The following is a 22,522-nucleotide window of genomic DNA, read 5'->3' as shown; positions in this document are numbered from 1 at the left end:
CCCAGGGCAGGCATCTGCCCAAACCCTCTGGGAACACCACCAAGCCAAATAAATAAATCAAAATTAGCAGCACCCAAAGGTGCTTAGCAGGGCTGGACAGACCAGGCAGTCAGAAGCTCCCTGCAATTCAGGGGCACTTTGAACAGCAGAAAGCATGGCAGCAGTCAGGCAGTGGCAGATACCAAATTAGCAGTCTTGAACAAAATACAATTTCAGAAATAATTAACTGCACTGTGAAACACTGTGATAATTTCAAGCATTAAAAATGTAATCTTGCATATTACAATGAATTTACTAAAATCAAATCAATAACTCAGTGTCCTCTGTATTTCCTCCAGACAACTAATTTAATTAATCTTTTTGTTCGCTTGGATATAGATTTTAGATTTGCATTTTACCATCAGAAAATAGCTTGTGCAATACTACAAGATTTTCACAAAGCAAATACATTTTTACATGGATTGGATTTTATTCCCTCGGCTGAAATCCTGATCACTGAGCAGCAAGAATGCTGCCGTAGCACACAGGATGTCACTCAGGATGTGACAGTTTCCTCTTGTTTTAAACTGCTTTTAAAAAAAAATCCTTCTCAAATTAGAAACAGAGTATTGCTTTTGATCAGCAGCAGCAGCACAGACAGCAAGTATGCTGGGCCCAATTCAGTTACTTATGAGTTTTGCTTTTAACTTTGATGGAAATTAAATAGGAATTAAATTCAGTGCCATCAGAATTGGTTTTAAGGTGTTAAGCCTGCAACTGCATTTGTGCTGTTCCTCTCCAAACTCCTCTGTGCTGCCACAACACCCTGGCACCAGCCTGCACATCCCATCCGGTGCCCAGGACTGGACTCTGCACCACACGGTGTCCCAGCTGCCGTGGCACAAGGCCCCCAGCATGGCGAGAGCAGGGATGGGAAGGAGGCACTCACACCTGTGGGGCAGGTTTCTTCCCAGAGCTGGACCAAGCGTGACCAAAGGAGAAAATGCCCTGCCCTGTGCCTTCCAGAGGGTATGTAACACATCCCTCCCTCTTGTAGAGCTGCACTGACTTCGTTGTTACAGACTTCTTTTGCAATACTCAAGTAAATACATTCAAATAAAAGAATCTACTGGTACAGTTTCAAACCCCAAACTGAATTTTGGGGAGAGTACTTGAAAAATTCGGCTCAGACTGTTTTTTTCCAGGATCCTTCCAAGGCCATTTTCGAGTGGACCTTAAATCAGCCACATCTTTTCAACCTGTGCAATCTTGATAACTGAACTTGAGAGGGTCACAGCCCATATTGCTTCAGAACTCACTTACCCTTGACTCTCCTATGTTTGTCTTGGTAGAACTTTGCTTGAATAACCCATTTGTTGGGCTAACATAATATTTTGCTTGGCTTGCAAGCTCTATCTGGGTAAATGCACATTTCCCCATTTCATTTTTTGATCGTTTTCTTCTGCAGGAATTTAATTGGCCTCACAAAGATGTTTGCAGAAGTTTAAATGAGGCATAGTTAAGAGCTTTCAAAAATACATATAATTAAGCACACCTACAATTTCTAAAGAAAAAATAAGGCTACACAAGAACCGATCTTGAAGAGCCTGGTGGGAGATTTGCAAAGTTTCAGTTAAACACCAGCAGATGTGTATTTGGAGCTTATGGCAGATAAAGAGACTTTCACAGAATTGGGCAACATAACATTTCCTTGTCAGTATCATTGCATCGCTGAGGGAATCCATGGCAGCGCTATAGTGACCAAAGCTGTGCAGCATTTGGGCAGTCCCTCTCCGATTATAAAGGTGGACTTTATCCAGTGCTTCAAGAACCCTCAGTGCATCTGTATGTCTCGTTCCTCTCAAAAAATGTAATGGGAAGCTCAGGACTGGCAGCATCACACCACAGCCAGCTGAATTCAGGAAGTTTTGCAGAATTCATGCCAGTGGAAAAGTCTGATAGAAGGATACAAACAAAAATCCTAAAATTACCGTCACAGAAAACTGGGTTGTACACCCAGAAAGCAAGGTGAGAGATATCAGCTGTTTAATGAGAGCAGGGGGCAGAAACAGGCTCACAGCAGCAAAATCAATCTCGTGCACAGAAAGGGGTGACAGGACAGGGAGAACAGCACAGAGAGGAGGGCTGGATTGACAAGCTTCTCCTAAAAGGACAAGTCTTTCTTGGGATCCGGAGTCATGAGGCAAGGGCTGAGGCAGGAGGCAGACTGTATGTCAGCTGGGGTGTGAAATATTGCTAGGGGAAAAAAAATAAAAAGGGAAAGGAAAAAGAGGGCTTGGCTGGACAAAATCTAATCCTACTACTATTAGGGATTATGGGACCTCTAGGTCAGCAACAAATTGAGATTAGCTCTGCTGCAACTACCTGTGCCGTGCTGAGAGGTAAAACCAGAGCAAACAGCAGGTGCCACTTCATCACTCCTGGCCCCTTCCCCTCGGAGCCCAGGCACACAGGAGCACGGAGGCACTCAGGAACCGACTGGGGGCACACCAGCCATCTCCAGGGGACATTTGCCTACCCTCCGTAAATATTTTGTGGCTTAGAAAGTCAGCAGAGCCCCGTAAATAGAAAAAAACCCGACAGGAACAGGCAGATCTTTTGTCTATGTAACAAGAGCCCAAAAGGAGGAGCGAGGGTGGCAGGCGAGCCAGGGCTGCACAGCAGCCCCAGCAACTGCCAGAGGACATCTCGGCAGCCCTCCTGCAGCAGCAGCAACGAGGTGCCGGCCCAGGGAGGGGGAGGCAGAAAGACAGGACCCGAGGGGGTTTGCTGCATTATTCAGACCTCAGGCTGGTGTGCCCGAGGGAGCAGCAGCTCAGGTATGTGGAGCAATTTAGGTGGAGGTTGGCAGGCGTATTGCACAGGGACTGAGACTGCAGCGCACTGCCGAGGCTGGAAGGGGTCATACTGGTCCAGCTCTCCTCTTTGCAACATCATTTGAGCCCCAAGCAACACACAGCGCAGGAGCGCGAGGCCGCCGCAGTCCCCTCACCCATTCAGGTGTCTGTCCAGGGCTACTGAAGGCTCCTCCGATCCCTCCAGCAGATGGCCGCCCCCCAGCTTCACCCCACCCCTCACAAAAAAAAAAAAAAAAAAACAAAAAAAAAAAAAAAAAAACCACCACCACACACACACCAAAAAACAACCACAACCATAAATTTAAATAAGGCAGGGAAGGAAAAAAAAAAATCTGAAACATTTCAGAGCAGTACAAATAGGAGACTCCGCTGGCTGCAGAAGTACCAGCTGATGCAATTATCCTGGCGGCCGCCAGTAGACCATCTGCCCGGCTCCCGGGTTGCTGTTGTTGCAGTCTCAGCGGGGCTCGGTCCCAGAAGAGCAGGGCCCCCACCGCCGGGGGGGAGCCATCTGCCCGGCCCCGGGCTGTGCGTGCTGCGCCGCGGGGGCCAGCCCCGGAGCCAGCCCGCTGCCCCGCAGCCTCCGCGGCACGGCCACGGCCAAGGCTCGGTGGCCGAAATGGGCAGCTGTGCTTTATTTTCTCGCTTTCCCTTGCCTCCACACAAAGCGGTTGTGGTTTTGGAGCGGTTTTTGTGCTTGCATGCGTTTAGGGCTTACTTGGTGTGCACGCAGAGAGACTGGGCCATCCCTCGTCCTCCACGGAGGCGCAGGGACACCGAGGAATGGGGAGATCCACCCTATCCCACAGGGCTGCCCCAAGGCTGACCCCCACTTCTGTACCCCATGTTTTATCCACAGTGAAGGCAGCGACTGTCACCTTATTTCCATTTTGGTGTGTTTGTCATTAAAACAATTATAAAATGACACCTCAAGGGAAAGGGACGAGCGCTTACAAGGAAATCCAATAAGCACACAGGTCTGATGACTTTCACTCCCGCTGCAGGTAATCAACTACCTTTGCTAAGGCACAGCAGGTAAGTTTGATCTCTCTGGAGTTTTCCCAGTTACACAGAGTCTTCTGCAGAGTATGGGCAGTGCCCCCCAGCACCCAGGACTTGCGCTGGGCATTGCCCAGAGCCAGGTTTCAGTAACAAGGCTGCTCTCACTGACAAGGTTTCAACAGACTTTGCAGGCTTGGACTGAAAGAGGCAAGAAAAGTTGTGGGAATTATTTTTTTTCTGTCCTTTTTAACTGTATCAAGTATGTACACCTACTGCTACCCAGGCTCAGTCCCTGGGCATTCATCTGCAAACAGTCAAACAATCCAGCAGTGAACCAAGTGAACTGGTTTTCATTCTGAATTTATGCTTCCAGTCTGTAAAAATCTACACTTTTCCACCCCAAAATTAATTGTTATTTAGAAAGGAACAAAGCAGGGAGGTGTGCCAACCCATCCTACTACCTCCTCAACACTGACAAGTCTCTGGACACCAAGCACAGCGTAACTTGCCCATGGTCAATTTTCTGGGTGGTAATTTCAGGGCTGGTGGCTTCAGGAGCGATGCAACCTAAGGAACAAAGTGCTTCCCATGCCTTGCTTCCCCCAGTCAATACCAGCCCCTGCACCTCTTCACAGCCTGGTGCTTTTCTCTCCAAAACTAAAGCATCCAAACTGCACTGACAAGGCTGATGAAACCGTTGTAAACCAATAACATAACACAGGGGTTTAAGTTATCAGACCACACTTAACATCCAGCTTTGATTTAGACAATGCTTGGAACTGTAGTCAGTCATGCAGCTGAACTAGTAATCACTCGAAATGGATAGAGGAAAGGGAGCTCTGAACACAACCAGGACCAGCCCAAACTACCACCTCATTCCCACTCCCACGTGCTGCAGCCTCTCCCACAGCCACACCAGTACCGCAAGCATTCACCTGCACAGGCTGCTCAGTGCTTGCTGAAGCCCTTCCAGCCAATTTCAGGGAGTTCCCCCTTCTTTCACCCTGATGTTTTTGTAGTTTTTAGGACCACAGCTACCACCACCCCCTGCCACGGCTGGGGGATACCAGCTCAGACTGAACCACCACCAAAGGGCACGTGCACACACACGGATGGCTGCATGAAGCCCCATTTCTGCTGGAAACCAGGCTGAAATGGTGCATGTGACCTCATTATGCAGTGGCTGTGTGCGGTGACATAACTGAGGGCCAAATCCAGTCCCAAATCTAAGTCAGGTTATGCTCTGTAATAACTATCATCTTCAGGCTCTCCCATCCTGCACATTTTTCAAGGCCTCCTTCCCCTTCCTCCACACCTCCTCCCAAAACGCAGCTGACAGCAGCAACAGGCAGGCAATGCTTGAAGCAGAGCCACTGCATCACGGGGAGCCCAGCATGGGGCCAGGCAAGGACTGGAGCAGAGCTTAACAAAGGTAAAAGCTAGAAGAGAAGTGAAATGTTCCTCACTGTACTCAAAGGAGGCTTATGGTGACTGCTTCCCCTGCTTATGACAATGGAAGTGTAGGGGTACTCGGGCAAAAATAGCTCCAAATTTCATCAGCCATGATTACAGCCTCAACTGTGATGCAGCACAGTATGTAATGCAGAGGCAAAGGGAATTGCTCTCAAATTTCAGCATGTAAATCGTTAACACTGCCCAAAGTCCTTCTCATGATAAAGATTCAAGGGATAAAGGAGGTTAAAATAGCTTAAACTGAAATCTTGTTCTTCTGCAGTGATATAGGCTGCTGTTAAAAGAGTGTAAAGGAGATGAGGGGTTGACGAGTTTTTCTTTACGTGGAAACCCAATAGTTCTGATACTGCAGAAAGACTAGTAGTGCTTCCTCTCTATAGGAAGGATATTCTTCCGAGGCACTGTTGGCACTGCCCTTGTACTCCCTTCGCTCAGCAGTTTTTGTCCTTGGGCCTGCACTGGCAGATGGGCCAGGCAGGAGGACCCCAACAAAGGGCACCACCACCAGGCTCCTGCTTACCGACCAGTGCCCAGGCTGGGCAAGGTGCCTCTGCAGCACCTATGGACCACAGGGGCTGAGGCCAGGGCGACAATTCATTTTATTGCACAGACTGGAATAAAAAACTATCTGAAGGTTTTTATATGCCTTCAAATAGCATTCTCATTGGCGTAGTTACCAAGCATAAACTAAACAAGAGCCTGTAATCTCTAAAACACAATACTTATTTTTTTCCAGAAGCGTGGAAGTGGGGAGGGAAGAATGTAAAAAGCAACCAAAACAAATGGGTATATTTCTTGTGGGATCTACACTACAGAGGAAATGCAAAGCAAGTCTCCCTCTCCCTAGAGGGTCTTTTTTCAAAGGGGAGAATAATAATAATGTAGTAATAATAAGCACTTATATAGCGCTTTACATTTTCAAAGCGCTGTGTAAACATCAACTAATGGGACACTGTAGAATAAGTAATGTCTAAAATGAGTTTATGTACTGCATTATATTTTTCTACAAAGTGGCTGAGACTGTTTTTAAATTCCCACACACATTGCTACTTGTGCAAATAGATTTTCTCTCAAGAAGTGCAACAACAACAAAAAAATTATATTAGTTATACTCCACAACCCGCGTATTTCCAAATTCTGGCTCAAAGCAAATTGTTTAGACAGTTTCACAGACACAAAACACATTTTGTTTTGTAAGAAGAATAGGTGAGGTAACTAACTTCTTAGGATGATATATCAATACACTTACAGGCATGTGCCAGTGTTTTCCAAGACAAAGTCACATACAAGATAAGAAGTATTTAATCAAAGGAAGTTTTCAAGAGAGAAACTAACAAATACAGAGAGCTGTTAACTATTGCTGCCTTGTGGACAGATGAGCAAGGCAACCAGTGCCTTCTCAAGAAGAGATTACCTTGGACAAAATTCCCTATACTGCAGCTATAGGGCAAGCATAACTATCTATAGCTCTTCCTGTAAATTCTATTCTACAAACATCTTCTAGAATAGGAACGATTTAAAAAACACAGAGCAAACCAAGTAGTATGACCTGAACTGTAATATTGGTGTTACATTTCACTTTTAACTATCCAGCATCTCACAAGATTTAATAAATTCACTCTCCTCTCCAAGGGACAAATATTGTACCCTCTTTGCATACAACCAAGATGGAAGATATTGAGAGGAAAAAAAACCAAAACCTAAGTTTTTTCTGCAGAGGCAGAAGAGAAGGCAGGAGGGTAGGAATCTGACTCCAGGTCCCTTCTAACAGCCTAAAATATCTTACCATTTCACAACCTTTTCATTCTTTATTATCAATAACTTGCTTTATAGCAAACCTAGATGCTTCTGTTGTAAGCCACAGCCCAGCGTGCTATAGCCATGTAAGTACAAAATAATAAAAAAAAAGGCTACACAAGACTGAAGTGACTGAGGAATTCTTTTTTTTTCCCTGATATTCTCAAGCTAGGAATCAAACGTAAGTCAAAAATGGCATGCTGAATATATCTACCTTTAGGCATGCGCTTAACTGTAAGTATATGAGTAATCCCAACGGTTTCAGTTTTGGGGATTTTAATAGTTGTATGGTTTTTATAACTACAGGAAAAACCCTTTCCAACAAACTGCCAGTGTGACTCCCTGTTGTACTACACCACAATTACTGGAACATATTTGGTATTTCTCAAGAGGTTCAGATAATGAAGAATCCTCCAAATTTTCTATTAGCCCAAACTTAGGAATTCTGCATCAGGGAGTTAACAGCAGAACAGACAATGTATGTTAGGTATTGCAAAAGAAAAGAGAAAGAGAGACAGAAATATTTATAAATTTTAAAGCTTTTTTTTTTTCTTCCCCAAGTAAGGTTGTTCAAGAGCCCAAGCTGCAGCTCAACCAGTGCTATTGCACAAACATGCCGAGTTATTTAAAGATCTCTTTTTTTTATTCCTTTCTACAAGACATTTCTTCATATCTTCACACCGCAAGTTTTCGTAAATCTGAACAAGATAAATAATAATAGGAAAACACAAGAAACCCTATTTTATTCTTTGATGTGCTATTAGTTTAACACTGAATCACGGGCTCCTGCTAAAAAAACGACATCTGTAGTTACACTTGCAAGGAATTTTTTTTTTTAAAGCAAGGAAAGGGTACAATGTTGTGGTTGCTTCAGGGTGTGGGGTTTTTTTTACTTCTTGACAAACAGCCAACTTTTTTACTTCCTATGACTAAAAATAAGCTAATGGGGGGAGGTGGGGGGTGTAGAAAGGTAGCCCTTCCCAGCAGGGAAAGCCATGGAAATTTGCCACATCAGAAATAATCTAAATAAGAACACAAACAAGTGCAAGCCACTGCCACAACACTAAAAGCCAGGCCAGCCACCAGCTGGGTCACCCAAGGACACTGGGTGTTCTGGAAAGCAGAGGCTTTGTCCTTCACAAAGTCATTGCTACGTTACAACTCCAGAAACATGAGCCAGCCTATACATGAGGTTATGGGACACAGAGGTATTTGAGTCAGCCATAGTCAAAATTCACCCATAAGAAAAAAGCCTATATAAAGTAGCAAAAAGAGCTGGGAGTTACCATCATACCTCCTGTCATTCAAGCACAGGAGACAGACCAGCACCTGCCAAAGGACTGGCTGGCATTTAAGTGTCAGGTTTAGCAGGAGCACCCACTTGGCAATGTGCACCCCATGGTGACACAGCCTATGGTGCAAGCTAAAAGCAGAACAACAATCTCCCTTTTTCTTGAAGTATATATAATCTAATTTCTTAGGGGCATTATTTCCACCAATTTAGGATAGGGAAGGAAATTGTTCTCCGGGAATGCTGCCTCATGCAAGGCTGCTGCCAGCAACTTCCACCAGCACAGAAGCAGTGAAAGATGGTGGCCAGACTGATGTCTGGGTGCCTTCCCTCTTCCGTGCAACACGAGCTCGCTCTCTATGCTTTACATTGCTTCCAAAGCATGGCTGCCCAGTCAGCTGGGATCCCCATCCAGACAGGGATGAGGAGCCATGTCCAGCTCCTGGACCCACAGAGCACTCCACAGCTCACACCTCTGCTGGGACATGTGATTCTCCTGGGAACGGGAGAAAGCAGTGAGCAGCAAGCAGTTGCACAAATTGAGTCTATTCTTCACCACTTTCAGTGAAGATCTTCAAGCTGCACTCATGTAATTTTGCATCCTTTGCTTCAACACAGATGCCAGCATTTGCTTCAACCACAGTCATTCCCTGGACACATCTGCAGGGGTTTTGCGACCTGCCCATCGGTGCAGATACAAATGCACACCCACATCCCATGCAAGCGACCACAGTCCAGCCTCCCCAGCAGAAACTCTTTTCAGAAAGGTTTGACCCAAACTGATGGCAGTCAAACACTGCCAAGGAGGATTGCCCTGCCAACACACACCAGACCCGTCCGTGGCCAGCAGAGAGCTACAGGGTTACTTTTCTGATGGACTGGTAGGTAAAATCAGCTCCAGAGTCCTTTGCTAGGTCAGCAGCAGGACAAGGAGACTGAAGTGGAAGGAGAGCAAAACCCACTGGATCAGCCCTCATCTCGTGCAGCAGCAGACACAGCCATGGGACTGCGTCAGGCAGCCGGGAGACAAAAACCAGAGTTTCACAGGCCAAGCGTCAGGTAATGGCAGCCCCAAACTGACCAGGATTAATCTCCACACTCCCTTCCAGAACAGTGGGGTTTAACTAATTTTTATTTGCAGACTGTGATAAACCAGGGGCTGGTGTGTGTTTTTCCAACATGACAACACCAAATTTAAAAATAAAAAATCTTCAGAAAACAAACCCGTTGGGATGTGCCAACAAAAGAAAGTCAAGTCCAGCCAGCAACAGACAGTAAGAAAGACAGAAGAGCAGATAAATTCCCTCTAACAAGAGCATCAATACCCTTCTGCTTCCCAAAGCAGCAGGACAATTCCACGTCTCCTCCCTGCCATTGCCTCGGCAGGTCCCACCACGAGCTGAGCAGTGGCTGAGGCTGGACTCCAGGCACACCACCCTGCAGGCAGGCAGTGTCCTGCCCCTTGTCCCCTGCCTGCTTCCCTCCTCAAAGGCATGACTGACACAGGGAGCTCTGCTAACATACTCCAGGGTTGTGGTTATGCTTTCCATAACTGCAAGGAGCAAAACCAGCAATTATTCGAGGCAGGGAAAAAAAAAAAAAAAGAAATCCCCCAAAAGGGTAAACAGGCTTCCATCTGGGGATGAAAACATACCTGTAGGTATTAGCACAAAGCAAAACAGTCTCAAGCTTCCCAAGCTCCAAGGTGGGAGAGATGCTGCAGGAAGGGAAGCAAAGCTGCTAAAGCGACTCCATTGACATTTCCACAGGCTACAGATATTCAGAAGAAAACAGGAGAGAAGGCAGGCAGAGAGGACAGTGTCACAGGGTTAGTTAATACACAATCATACCTTCATGTAACAGAGGATTATTTCCTACTATTATTGATTTTTAGCTGCCTAATTGATAAAAACACTCAAATACCATGGCGAAAAGCAGCTGCCTCTACCTGGCTGGGGCAGCTGTAAGAGGAGTGGCTGCTTTCCTGGGTGGAGGGCTGGGGCACTGCAAACAGCCAGTTTCCCTGCCAGTTCCACAGCTGAGCTAGTTTTCCTTCGACCCATCATCTGTCCATAGATTAAAAAAACCAAAGCTCTTGATTCCTACCTTAAAATAAGCTTTTATTATTATTTTATTATTAGTTGGTTTGAGGTTTGCTAGGAGACAAGCTGCATTTGGCAGCTGGGATACCTGCCATCCCCAGTGCATATACAAATAGGCACAGTGGAAGAGGCCGTAGGATGTGCAGCCAGAGAAGACACTATTCTCCAAAATAAAATCTGTAGAACTGACATTTCGTTATTAAAATATTAATTTAAAGGGAGTTTTCCAACAGCATTCAGAGATAGGAAGCAAAAGTGTTTCTTTGTGCTTTTTCCTCGGTGTTGCCGGACAGAATGCCTTCAGGCGGCCCCTGCTCAGGAGGCAGCCAGGACCTCCCAAGCCACTGGAGATAACAGTTTCTCTACCTGCCTTTTTGTTTGCTCAGGTTTTCGCACTGCTTTGGCTTAGCTCACGCCAATCAGACAGCAGCAGCAGGTTTTAAGCCACCGGTCTGATGTCTTCAGCTGTGCCACCGACAGCTACGACACACAGAACATTTCTTGGATGGTCGTGTATGGGGATACAAAAGCCTCATTTACAACTTGGCATCTCAAGGAGGACAGGGTGGTTCAGCAGCAGGTGACAAATTAAAAGCTCGTTTTTCTATGCATTTTCTTTGGAGCCATATTTTGAATACAGACCCACTGGCAAGGAGGAAAAATCATAGCCGAGATACCTCTTTATGGAAATGCGCGTTTGGGTGAATTCCTGGTGCATGTCAGAGCACCCCGCAAACCCTGCTTGCGGGAGATGTGCCTGCATGCCACTACCAGCTCCACCACTGAAGCAGCATCTTTCTGCCAGTTGCAGGGGGGGGTTGTCCTCCCAGGTCTCTGGAGCAGCAGCCCGGCTGCGCAGCCTGGCAGCTCTGCAGGCAGGGCCCGCAGCTCCCCGCTCCACAGCACCCCTCACTGCACTGAAAACCAGTCATACCACAGCTCTGCCAAGTGTCTCTCAGGGGTGGGGTGTTGTGGTTTTGGTTGGTTTTGTGGTTTTTTTCCAGATTCTCACCTTTAAGTTTGGCTTCGTTGCGGAATTTACTTATATCAAGAAGAACAAAACCAGAAGCTCTCTGCTGAGTGTTTATGTAAGATCAAAAATAGTAATAAAAATAAACCAAATGGGAGCTTTAAAAACAAAACTCACTTATCTGTTATCAAGCAGGAAAGAAATTAGGAAAGAAAACACCCTTGAAATTAAGGGAATCAAACCAGTGGACTCCTATACAAGCATTAGGTGAGACTCAGTACAAGATCCAAAGACAAGCACTCACAGTTTCATTTTAAAGTGGCTCATAATACATTGTACCATACTCCTAAAGGATGCTCAGGATTAGACTGAAAGTACTCTATCTTTTTTTTTAAAAAAAAAAAAAATCTTAAAGTAAAAACTTTTTCACCCAGAGCTGCCTACTACATTCCCCACAAAGTATCACTGCCAGAAATACACCATTTTTGCCATATAAGTCTAGCATAAACATAAACAAGGTGCAATTCACACGCAGCCCTCCTTCTCTACTTCTTCATCCCAGTATTTTCAATACTCTGCCACATCCCACATGCCCTCTGGGGGAACAGTCTGGTCAGTAAAAGCAAAGAAATTATGAAGGGCAAGGCATGCCATTTTCCTAGAAATAAAGGAGGCCACAAGCAAGTTACCCAACTGAAATGCATCCACAGAATTCAGCAATAAATAACATACAAGCTTGGCATTACTATGTAATCCAGTATATCTCTACTCATGTGAGTAATCTAATGAAGCAAGAGAAATTTGACTAAGAGCTTGAATAAGTAAATTAAAGCAAAGCTGCATTTACCGATCAAGCAAAATAGCCAGAAGGCTGCTGCTTTTCTCAGAGCAGAAGGCAGGCTTGTGCATCAGAGAAACTTCCTTGCGTTTTGCAACTGTGTTAGCTGATCTAACAAAAGATACTAATTATTCCTCCAGACCTTCTCCTTCATGTACACATGCACATACATCATATACTACATCTATTTGCATGCACTCACATAGGAAGTGTTGAAAGCCTACTTTTTCTTGTTATCACCCTGACCTCCTCTTCCCCCAAAAACACTAAACAATTAGGAGTCCTCACAGACCAAGTTCAGATGCTGCCATGATCATAAAGTAGTTGAAACTTCCAGAATTAATGACTGCACTCACAGTAGTCTTCGAATTTCTCTTATTAAACAGAAAAAAACCACTATAAATCACAACAAACACACTCCTCCAGACAGGAATACACCATCACTGTCTGTTAAGAGCAGAAAAGCTACTTTGTTTAGGTGTTTTACAATTCTAGTGTTTTCTTTTCTGCTTATGCTTAATCATACTCTTTTCCATGGAGTGGGAGTCACTTTTCAGATCTGTTTCTTCTCTCGGTCTTTAAACTAGAAGTTAGAAGTAATATAGATGCAGCGCCAGGTAAGTAAACCTCTGTGTCAAAATTTTGCATGTGATCATCAGGCACCCTCCATACTCAAATACCAGCAACAGATTTCCTAGTTTCCCTGTTTTGCTTCCATGTTTCTCCATTTAGCATTTCTGCTTCCCTAAGTATTAAGTTCATCATTCTACCATGTGTTTTCTCTACATCCTTTTTGTTTTCTAATTTTGGAGGACAGGAGATTGAAAGGATGCAGACTCACAGTCAATTTTGCTCATGTGAATCTGTACCTGTTTATGTTAACAGATGTTAAACACAACCTGGATCTCTTGGGTTTCCTACAGCAGCATCAGGGAGCTTCCACAGCACTGCTGCATCCTTGCACCTTGAACTTTCCCAGTGCTCTCCTAGAAATCCCCCCAGCAGCAATCTCACAGAGACAGCAGAAGAAGAAGGAGATACTCTCTGCAGCATTGGATGCCAAGTGACTATTCCTATCAAATCTCTTTGCTTCTCTTGCTCTTTCAATTGCAATACAAGAAACGAGGATAAAATTCCATCCCCACCAAGGTCAATAAGAAAAACTACCACCAAAACAAGACAGTAGTTCCAGCCCATAGCTGATATAAACCTAGGACTACTCACAGTCCTCCAACAGGAATCTTGATTACCACCACTAGCTCTCCAGCAGATTCAGGGAGCTTGGACTTAACACCCTTGGCTTACATTTAAACATCCAATCCAGCTCCAATGAATGTGAAAGGGAAAAATTACACTCACCCTAAAAACTGCAAAAGTAAGCCCTAGGTGCTCACCCAGTGAAGGACTCCATCTCTGCATTGCACCAAACACCCTGTTCTCAGAGAATATGGCAAATCTGTCTTTATTAACATTATCTTTGTTACCACCCAGTTCACCACCATGTGAAGCAAGTTCCGGGAATCACCAGATGGAGGCTTGGCTAACCTGCCTCAATGGTAACCGAGAGAAACTCGTCTCAGCCAGGTGAGGATCATCAAGAAATGAGCAGAGCTGCTAATTTAAGTACCAATCCTGTTGGAGGTTGCCTGGACCCTCACCCCCATCTCTAAATCACCTGTAGGCAAATGTTACCTAAACCCAGTAACAGCTTTTTTGAGTCCAATTGATTGAGTGGTTAAACTTGTACAGTCAGCAGACAACCAAGGGAGGCATATATTTTAATGGTAGATATGGAAACAAAGGAATTTTGATTAGCCTTGGGACTGGAGGGGGTAAAAATACTGGTTTAGGATTTTCCCAGGATATGCATATTAAGAACTTGTCTTTTTGCCCTCTGTATAATTTTTTTAATATTTGGAAAGCAGAATTAGGCCACATTTGACCAAACCTCCAGAGCCTAGTAGGAGCCAACAGAGACTGGAGCACAGCGACTTGTTAACTCTTGTACTTCTACTCATAACAGGATTTCACTAGTGAGCAACGCATTTTCTGTAGCACTATCAGAGGCTTAAACAAACCGCTTCTCTACGAGCAAGGAACTGTCCCTCCGCTTCACTGTAAAACCTGAACACATTGTTTACTTTCTCTAATATGAACTGGAAATAACTCCTGCGTAAAGAAACTCCAACTGTTACACTTCAGAAGCAGCCTTCGTTATCAGTACCAGACTCAAGGAGAACACAACTGCAGGTGATGCTACAGAGAGCCAAGATCAACCCTGCTAGAAATTGCCCAGGAGAACACGCATGTAGGGTGGGTTTAAATGAGACCATGACTGAGATTATTTCAGCCCCAGCATACCCAAGCGAGCCCTTCAGGTCTCCTGAGTGGCCTTTATCCAGCAAAGGAAACACTCCTCTGCCACAAAGGCTGCCTTACATTTGTACTTGCCACTCCTCTGCGGTAGCAATAAGTCCTTTACTGTTTGTTCATCTCTTGAAAGTCCTGTAAAGCATTCACTGTTCACCTGTCACACTGCACAAACTGAGCCCTTTGAAATGAAAATCTAAAAGTAAACGTGTTAGTCAATGGCTGCTGCTGCAACAAGCATGCCCGACACCGGCGCGAGCCTTGAGGCAGGTAATTCACTTCAACACGAGACTGGCGAACAACAGTATGTTTTATTTAATTAGGATGAACAGAAGAGATAAACCTCACAGCAGGGCGGGTAATGACAACATTTCAAAAATAATTCATGCCCAGGTAACAAAAGGGCAAATTTAAATTACATAAAAAGCTAAAAAGTTGACTTAATACATCCAAGGGGGAAAAGAAAAAAAAATTAATAATTGCACTGCATATGATTAACAAGTGGCATTTACAAGCTCTGAAAATTGGTCTTTCTGTTGCCTAATCTGTGGCTAGAAAGGAAAAGGTTTTCTTTCTAAGCAAATGCAAACAATATAATGAAGCTACTTATCGCTAGATTCAGATGGGTATTGCAGTGCTATCCGAAATAAGTCATACAGTGGAAAGCTAATGCCATACACCAATTCACTGTACTGCAACGAGATTTGTGAGCCTGTTCCAAACGGCATCACCCAGTTTCCAGCCCCATCGGGTCCCTTTGTTTGCATTTTAGAAAACAAACCACTGCAAGAGGTCGAAGCTTGAGCCTTCTGTAGCTGGAAATGTCACAAGAGACCATTTAGTCTCTGCACATCCTTCTACTCCCTAGAATAAAGCCACTCTGATAAACCACCATAATTCACTGCTGCACAGATATATATACATCGAGGTGTCGTCAAGAAGATGTAATACTTAAAACTCACATCACCTTATTTGCCTATGAGAACAAGGAAGAGCTTCTCTGCATTTACTAATGGACATTGGGAAAGAAAATGCACAAGAATCTACTTCTGGGCTCTAAAAGTATGTTCAATAAATGCATGCACTACAGAGAGCTCAGCGCTGGTCCTCGCTTGGCTCCAGCTCTCACCCACACCCTCCGAGTCCGCGTCCACCAACGCATGCACCACAACCAGACCTTCCCCTCCTCCACCATTTCTCGGTCAAGATTTAGCAGGAGTCTGTAATAGGTTTTATATTATTGGTATTTCACTGCTCCAGCACATTTCCTAGAATACAAGGGAAGGTAATAGCCATCCTTTTTCAGAGGCATTTAAGGAGAATGTTGATGGAGTGATGAGGGGTTGGTGTAGGCATTTTTATAAGACAGTTCATTTACTGTGGGTAATTAATAATCTTTTGTTTAAGAGAATCTTATAACACATGAAGATATTTATTATCTTTTAGAGATTGCAGGCTAACGCACAAGACCAGGAGGTTATTTCTTTTTTTAAAAAAAATGTGGTTTGCATTTTTCAAATGTTGTAATGAACTAAAAGATATTTCACAAACTGGAATTGGGAGGGAAGATGCAACTTTACTAGTTCAGTAAAAATAACTGAGTAAACGATTAAAAGAGCATTTGACAAAATGGAAGTAAATATTAATTCTACAGTATGAGAAAGCATTGTCATTCACAGAGCCAGCAGGTGAGGTACGTTTTTTTAAAACATTTACTGTAATAACTGATCATTGGGTACCACTCCAAGCACATGGCTTAGTTAATTTAACCAGGCTGAAACCACTTACCCAGGTTTAACTAAAAGTGAATTTGGCACCAAACAATAGATAAAACCAAGCCAAAGCCCCATTTATGATAAGACAATTTGTATTTACACAAGCTTAACGCATCTACAAAATGTCATTTTTATATCCAATTCAGAGGATGGCATGAACATCTGCTTTCACTTCAAGACATTAATTTTCAATTATTGAAGAAAAACAAAATAAATCCTGACAAATTACTGGTAACTGTAGAATCTTTTGTTACTCTATTAGTTTATAATAGTAATTTAGAAATCCTACAATTAACATCCTAACAAGAGCTCTCTGATTATTTTTTTGCACGTGTCATCTGAAGCAATTCAGCAGTGAACAATGTTCTTTAACTTGCATTGATTGTACACAAATATTTTTGAAGAAAAAAAGATGAGGCGCTCTGAGACCCACTACTGTTACATGGTAGCTGTTTTTCACCGATGGCTTTAGACGTAGCATCACTAAAAATACAAGATTTCTATTTTCTCCCCATCCATATTTAAACCTTTTGCATTACCTTTCCCACTCTTCTCAATTTTTGGTCACGTTTATTCGTTATATTCACCGAGACCAATGGGAACAGGCCACAATTAAAAGGTGTTTGCACACAGGCAGGAGTTTCAATCAGTAAAACCAGTTAAATACCACCCAGATCCCATCCAGGAAAGCATACCGGAGGGAGAGAAAGGCAGAAAAATGGGACTTGTGGAGTTCAGGGGAGAACGCAGCTAGGCTGGTAGCAAAATACACAGGCAAAAATTAAAAACTGCAGGCTAATCCCTGAAGGCAGTGCTCAGTATACTGCATGGATTCAAATGCTCTCAGGGCACCAGCCCCACAATGAAACACCAACATCTCCAATTATTCCTAATCCCCCAAAAGCTACACTTGATAAAGAACAATCAAGAGCATAATCTTATTTGATATGAGTTTTATCAATTTTAGCTGCTGCTTTCACTGTATCAATAAAATTCCACCGAAACTTGAATGAACTGTAAAATTAAAGGATAATCGCACAAGTCTCTTGTATTTGGCAATTATGATTATACTTGTCAAAATTTAATTTGTAGAATGTACTGTTCCAGTACCTTCAGGTTCTTCTCTATCAACTGGGAAAAAAGGAAAATTATATCTTTAAGACAAGTATGAAAGACATTGTTACTTCCACAGTCAACTCTGTAACTGAGCTCCGACATTGTATAATTGACTTTGCAAGCAGAACAACAGCAATATAACAAAGAAAATGTCAGTGTTTTCACAGCGCTAATCTATAGCACTAGGAGGGCCTCCTGCTGTCAGCCAGAGCTGACAATACAATAGCTTTCAAAGGGATATTACCATCACGCTTTTATTCTTGACATCAATCAAGACAAAGAGAATCCTTTTCACAAGACATTCAAAATCAAACCTTTGTATGAGCAGATAGGTAAAACAGCATTCCTTTAAAGAAGATCATTCATAGCAATCAACTAATTGGAACTCAGCAAATGGTTGAAGTATTTTTATTTACTTTGCAGATAACGAAGTAGCTAGTGAACAACCCCCCTTTTTTCTTCTTGACTGACACAAATGAGGCAGGTAGGGTGTGAATCAAAAGTTTCTATCAGCATTTTTTGCCAACTGAAAGCAAAAAAATATGACAGCAATTCTGCAACTTCAAGTAGGATAACAAATCTAGACTTAATTAGTGCATTCTTTTGCAAAACAGTTTGATTACCGACTAGCACGTTTATGCACAAAATACCCTCGCAAGCTGACAGCAATTTGCAGAACTGTCAAATTCAGCAACCAAAGTGCATCTGATGCTTAAAACCTTGTGCCAAAGTGAGCCCAGTCCCCACAAATTGCAGTCGAGTAACTCCTCAATTACAATTACATGGGATTGGAAACCTATGACTTACTGTTACCAGCATCTCAGCACTTCACTTTACAGAAGGGCTTCCAAAGGCCTCACGTTGTACCACAAGAAGATACAGTTTAATCAAGAGTAAAGATGAACCCCTGCCGTCCTCGGCCCCCATGGCAGACTGGGTGCCAGCCGCTCCCCAGAGCTGGCAGCACAGAACAAACTTTTAAGGACATTGATGTTGACATCACTCCCCATCACTCCTAACGGGGGACAGAGAGTGTGTTTTGATGTTCGCCACTGCATTATGGTTCTGGGGTTCAGGACCGCGTGGTTTTAACGACACTGAGTAAGGTACAACTCTACCTTACAGACAACTGATAAAGCTCTCTGCAGAGGAGATTACTGGCAGCATGGCAAAAGAAAAGTCTGTGCCAAGGAAAATTACTTTCATGGGCTTTGTCTGTGATGTGAAGTAAAGCTTCGGAACAGGCCAGTGTTTTACTCCATCACTGTTACCACCAGACTGTCACCAAAGCGTTTATTTTCTAACCCAACAAAGACTCAACCCCTCCTACTTTTACTCCATCCTCATTGATCTGAAACAACCTTCCTTTAAGCCAAGAAGTACTTAATCCACAACCACAAGCTACAAGGTTAGCATCTGCAAGTTTGCACAAACTAATGGTCAAAACAAATCAGCATACTGTGTTGCAAATCATAAATCCCACAACAGGGGAAAGTCCATGGCTACTGCTGGAGTTACAGCTGCAGGAATTACTGCAAGTTTCTGCCAGGCTGAACCTGAGACCTGACAATACAGCACAGGGGCCACATGACCTGCAGCTTTGCTGGCATCCAGTTTTGGTTTGCAATCTCTTCATTTCAAATAACGTGCATGTAAGAGTCATCCACATTTGGTACTTCTGTCAAAGTCAGTCATTTCTTTAAAGTCAGTATCACTCCCAGTTAATGTGCAGGCAACTTGCCTTTTGCATGCAGAATAATCTCTTTCATCACAGGCACACACCGATTCTATTTTAGTGTGTAATCTTTCTGAATGAAAAGGGATGCACAAATCTCAGTAGTGGTTAATAAATAGTGAAGCTGCTATACAAAGTGAAATAAATATACGGAGAAGAGAAAAACGGTAAATTATTCTAAGTCCTAAATGCCACACATATATCCACATAATTTATGCTTGTTTTCTTCTCACTTGAATTGGGAAACCTGTGACCTCAGAGTGCCTTTATTTATTACATCTCAATTATTTCCATGGAAACGTGTACTGTGGCAATCTACCGGGCTGCCAGCTCCCTAGACCACAAAATATATATGATGGATTTTTTAAAAGCAGATGATATGGATGAATATAAAGAAAGGAAGAAATTCTTTACCCTACATACATGTAAGAGCTGCCTCCTATTATCCAAAATTTCACCCAGATTCAGCTCATTCCTTAGACTCCCTGTTAGTCAGCTCATACTAAGACATGGAATTTACAGCCAGTTTATGCTGAAGCTGAAAACACATTTTTTCGTGCCCAGAGACTACAGAAATATTTAGAATCTTTAAAAGCTGAGCTTCACCCAGCTCAGTGTTGCAAAGATCTTCTAGATATTTCTACATTACAGGGATAATGTTTCTTAGCTATGACTTGCCAGTAAGTTACCTGCTTTGATTCATAAAAATGTTCATGTAAATAGTGATCGGCTCTGTATTAGAATTAGGGTCAAAATTTCATTATAAAGTATCAAGCACTCGAAAGAGATACTGCCGCCTAAAAAGTAATGAGGCAAAACCCAAAAGACTAATATATGGTAAATATCTAACATTATTATGGCATGAGAGGTCGATGTTTACTAACTGAGCTTCTAGAGCAAACATGGTTTTCACTGGCATAGAACTATTTCCTGAACGTTAAATGTGACACTTTAAGACAGAAAAATATTTTAAACTCCAGAGGCCTGGCCACTAAACGTGATCTCCTCATCCGAGGGAAATCATGACCCTAGGCCTGCACCACTGTTCTCAAACTGCGGTCCCTTTAGTTTCAAACAAGGTATTTCAGAGCATCCCCTAGAAATAGCTTTAGCTCTGCCCTTTCTTCTGCCCACAGACTGTAACATTCATCTACCAATTACTGAAGTAGCTCCTTTAGCAGAGATTGTCCGAGATTGCAGAGGGTCACAACGCCACGCTGCAAACCTGCCCCACAGCACAATGCTAAGAGGTACCGTTAGTCTGGGGGAAAAATGATTAAGGGTTTTGTATAAAGATGAAGGACAGACTTTACAAAAACTTCATAAACATTTGAAGCACGTACGACTTACATTGCAATCATCTGTTAAACAGTGGGTATTTCACAAATAATATAAAATGGCCCTGGACGGGATTTCAATTCATTCTTTAGCTGGTCGATTAACTGCATGCTAATTTTGTCTGTCCACAAGTTATTTAATTACAAACACTGTCGACTTTTTGTTTCATCTTTTGGGCATCCAAAGTTATGATCCTTTTGTGCTTCTACAACAAAGCCCCCGGACCACTGAGTTTGCGACTTCTGCTTTGTGCAGAGGACAATAAAACCTTACCCAACATCAGCTAACCTCCTCGTGGCTGGGAGTGAAAGGCTTCGGAAATCACGCCTTCCCCTCTCGCACCCATTCACTTAAAAGTCAAAAAGCTGGCAAGGCGTGCAATAACGGCACGGGGCTGGTCCCGGCCCTCCCTTTACGTTTCACCAGCAGCTGTTTTCTTATGGAGGTAAACAGGGGGTTTAAGCACCCCTTGGCTGTGGATGGTAAAGAATAGGCGAAGTTTAACGTTTAACCGTTCTTAAGGCAGCCCTGAGTAAATGTGGCTACTTTCTTCGAGCCCAAGTAAGTTTTCAAACCCCATCTATCAAAGCGGGTTTCATTCTCCCCTTCTTTCATCCCCCCCCTTCCGCACACTGGACAGCAGGAGGGAACAGCCGGCGCTGCTATTCCCAATCCTAAAGAAACACGACTTTCCAGCTAAGCGGCTAACCCACCAGCGTGCTCCATCCCTCCCTTTCTCCCAGCCCAGCGCACCGCACCCCAGCATCACCGCGAAACTTTCCTCCCTCCCCGCCTCAACGACGCTCCCGGCTTCTTTCATCAATTATCGCGACACGTGTCGCCAACGAGTCTAAGCCGGCACCGCGGTACACACACACACACACACACATATACACCCTCCCTGCAACGGACGGCGGGCGGGTGGGCTCCCCGCGTGGGGAGCCCACCCGCCCGCCGTCCGTTGCGGGGAGGGGGGGGGGGGGGGGGCTCCGCCACCACCGGCCCGTACCGGGGGGGGATTTGCAATCCCCGCCAAGCCGGGACCCGGCCCTGATTGGCCGCGTCGCGGCGGCGGAGGCGGCGGCGGCGGCTGCCCGGTGCCGGGCGGCGGCGGGGGCCGGCGGAGGATGCCTTACCTTTCACCGAGCGGGGCTTGGCTTGCTTCCTCCTGGACATGTCCGGGCGCCGTGGCTCGTCCTCCTCCTCCTCGTCTTCCTCCCGTCCCTGCCTTCCCTTCCTCTCCCTGCTTTCTCTCTACCTCCCCCCCCCCCCCCCCCAACCTCCAAACTTTGCGAGGCGAAGCGGCAGCAGCGGGATCGATTATTTGATTTTCTCACTTCTTTTGCCTGTTGCAATGCGGCAAGTTCAACTCCCCTTTCCACCCCCTCGGGCACCTTCCCCCCCGGGGAAAAAAAAAAAAATAAAATCACAGGCGCAACAGTTGCGATATTTTTTCCTTTGTTTTCTTTTTTTTTTCCTCCCCCCCACCCCCTTGGATGTGCAAATACTACCGACGCAAAGCCCGGCCCGCGCCCCCACCCGCCTTTTTGTTCTCTTTAAAGTTTGCAGGCGCCCTGCGGCTCTCAGTCCGGCTCGCACTTTCGGAATAATAATAATAATAATAAAAAAAAAAAAAAGGTGGGAAAAAAAAAACCCAAAAACAAAACCAAGAGCCCTGCGCGGGGTCCCTGGGCTTGGGGTGGGGGAGGGCGCGCGGGGAGAATTAAGTGTCTAAACCCACGACGAGCACCGGCCCCGGCAATCCGGGGCGCTCCGGGGGTGCGACCTTGTTGCGATTTTCCTAAATCCTCCCCCGGCCGCGCTCGGCCCCCTCCCTCCCTCTCTGCCCGCTCGCCC

The 22,522-nt window shown here is 44.5% G+C and overlaps 1 protein-coding gene across 3 annotated transcripts in view; it reads right to left on the bottom strand.

Moving 5' to 3' along the window:
• The window catches only part of ZNF423 (zinc finger protein 423), a 234,640-nt gene extending 212,591 nt beyond the window's left edge, over positions 1 to 22,049 (bottom strand). Inside the window, exon 1 of one of the 3 annotated variants that reach the window (XR_008735140.1) lies at positions 21,802 to 22,049. Coding sequence is in view for 2 of the 3 variants with exons in the window: in XM_055726858.1 (XP_055582833.1) it covers positions 21,802 to 21,841 (40 nt within the window). In the remaining variant the exon portion in view is untranslated. The remainder of the gene's footprint in view (positions 1 to 21,801) is intronic. The other 2 variants (XM_055726858.1, XM_055726859.1) reach the window with 2 other exon arrangements.
• Between the last annotated feature and the right edge of the window lie 473 nt (positions 22,050 to 22,522).

This window comes from Falco cherrug, chromosome 14 (genome assembly GCF_023634085.1).
Source record: "Falco cherrug isolate bFalChe1 chromosome 14, bFalChe1.pri, whole genome shotgun sequence".
NCBI lineage: Eukaryota > Metazoa > Chordata > Aves > Falconiformes > Falconidae > Falco > Falco cherrug.
Note: the sequence above shows the minus strand (reverse complement) of the source record. Positions and strands in the feature narration are given on the sequence as shown.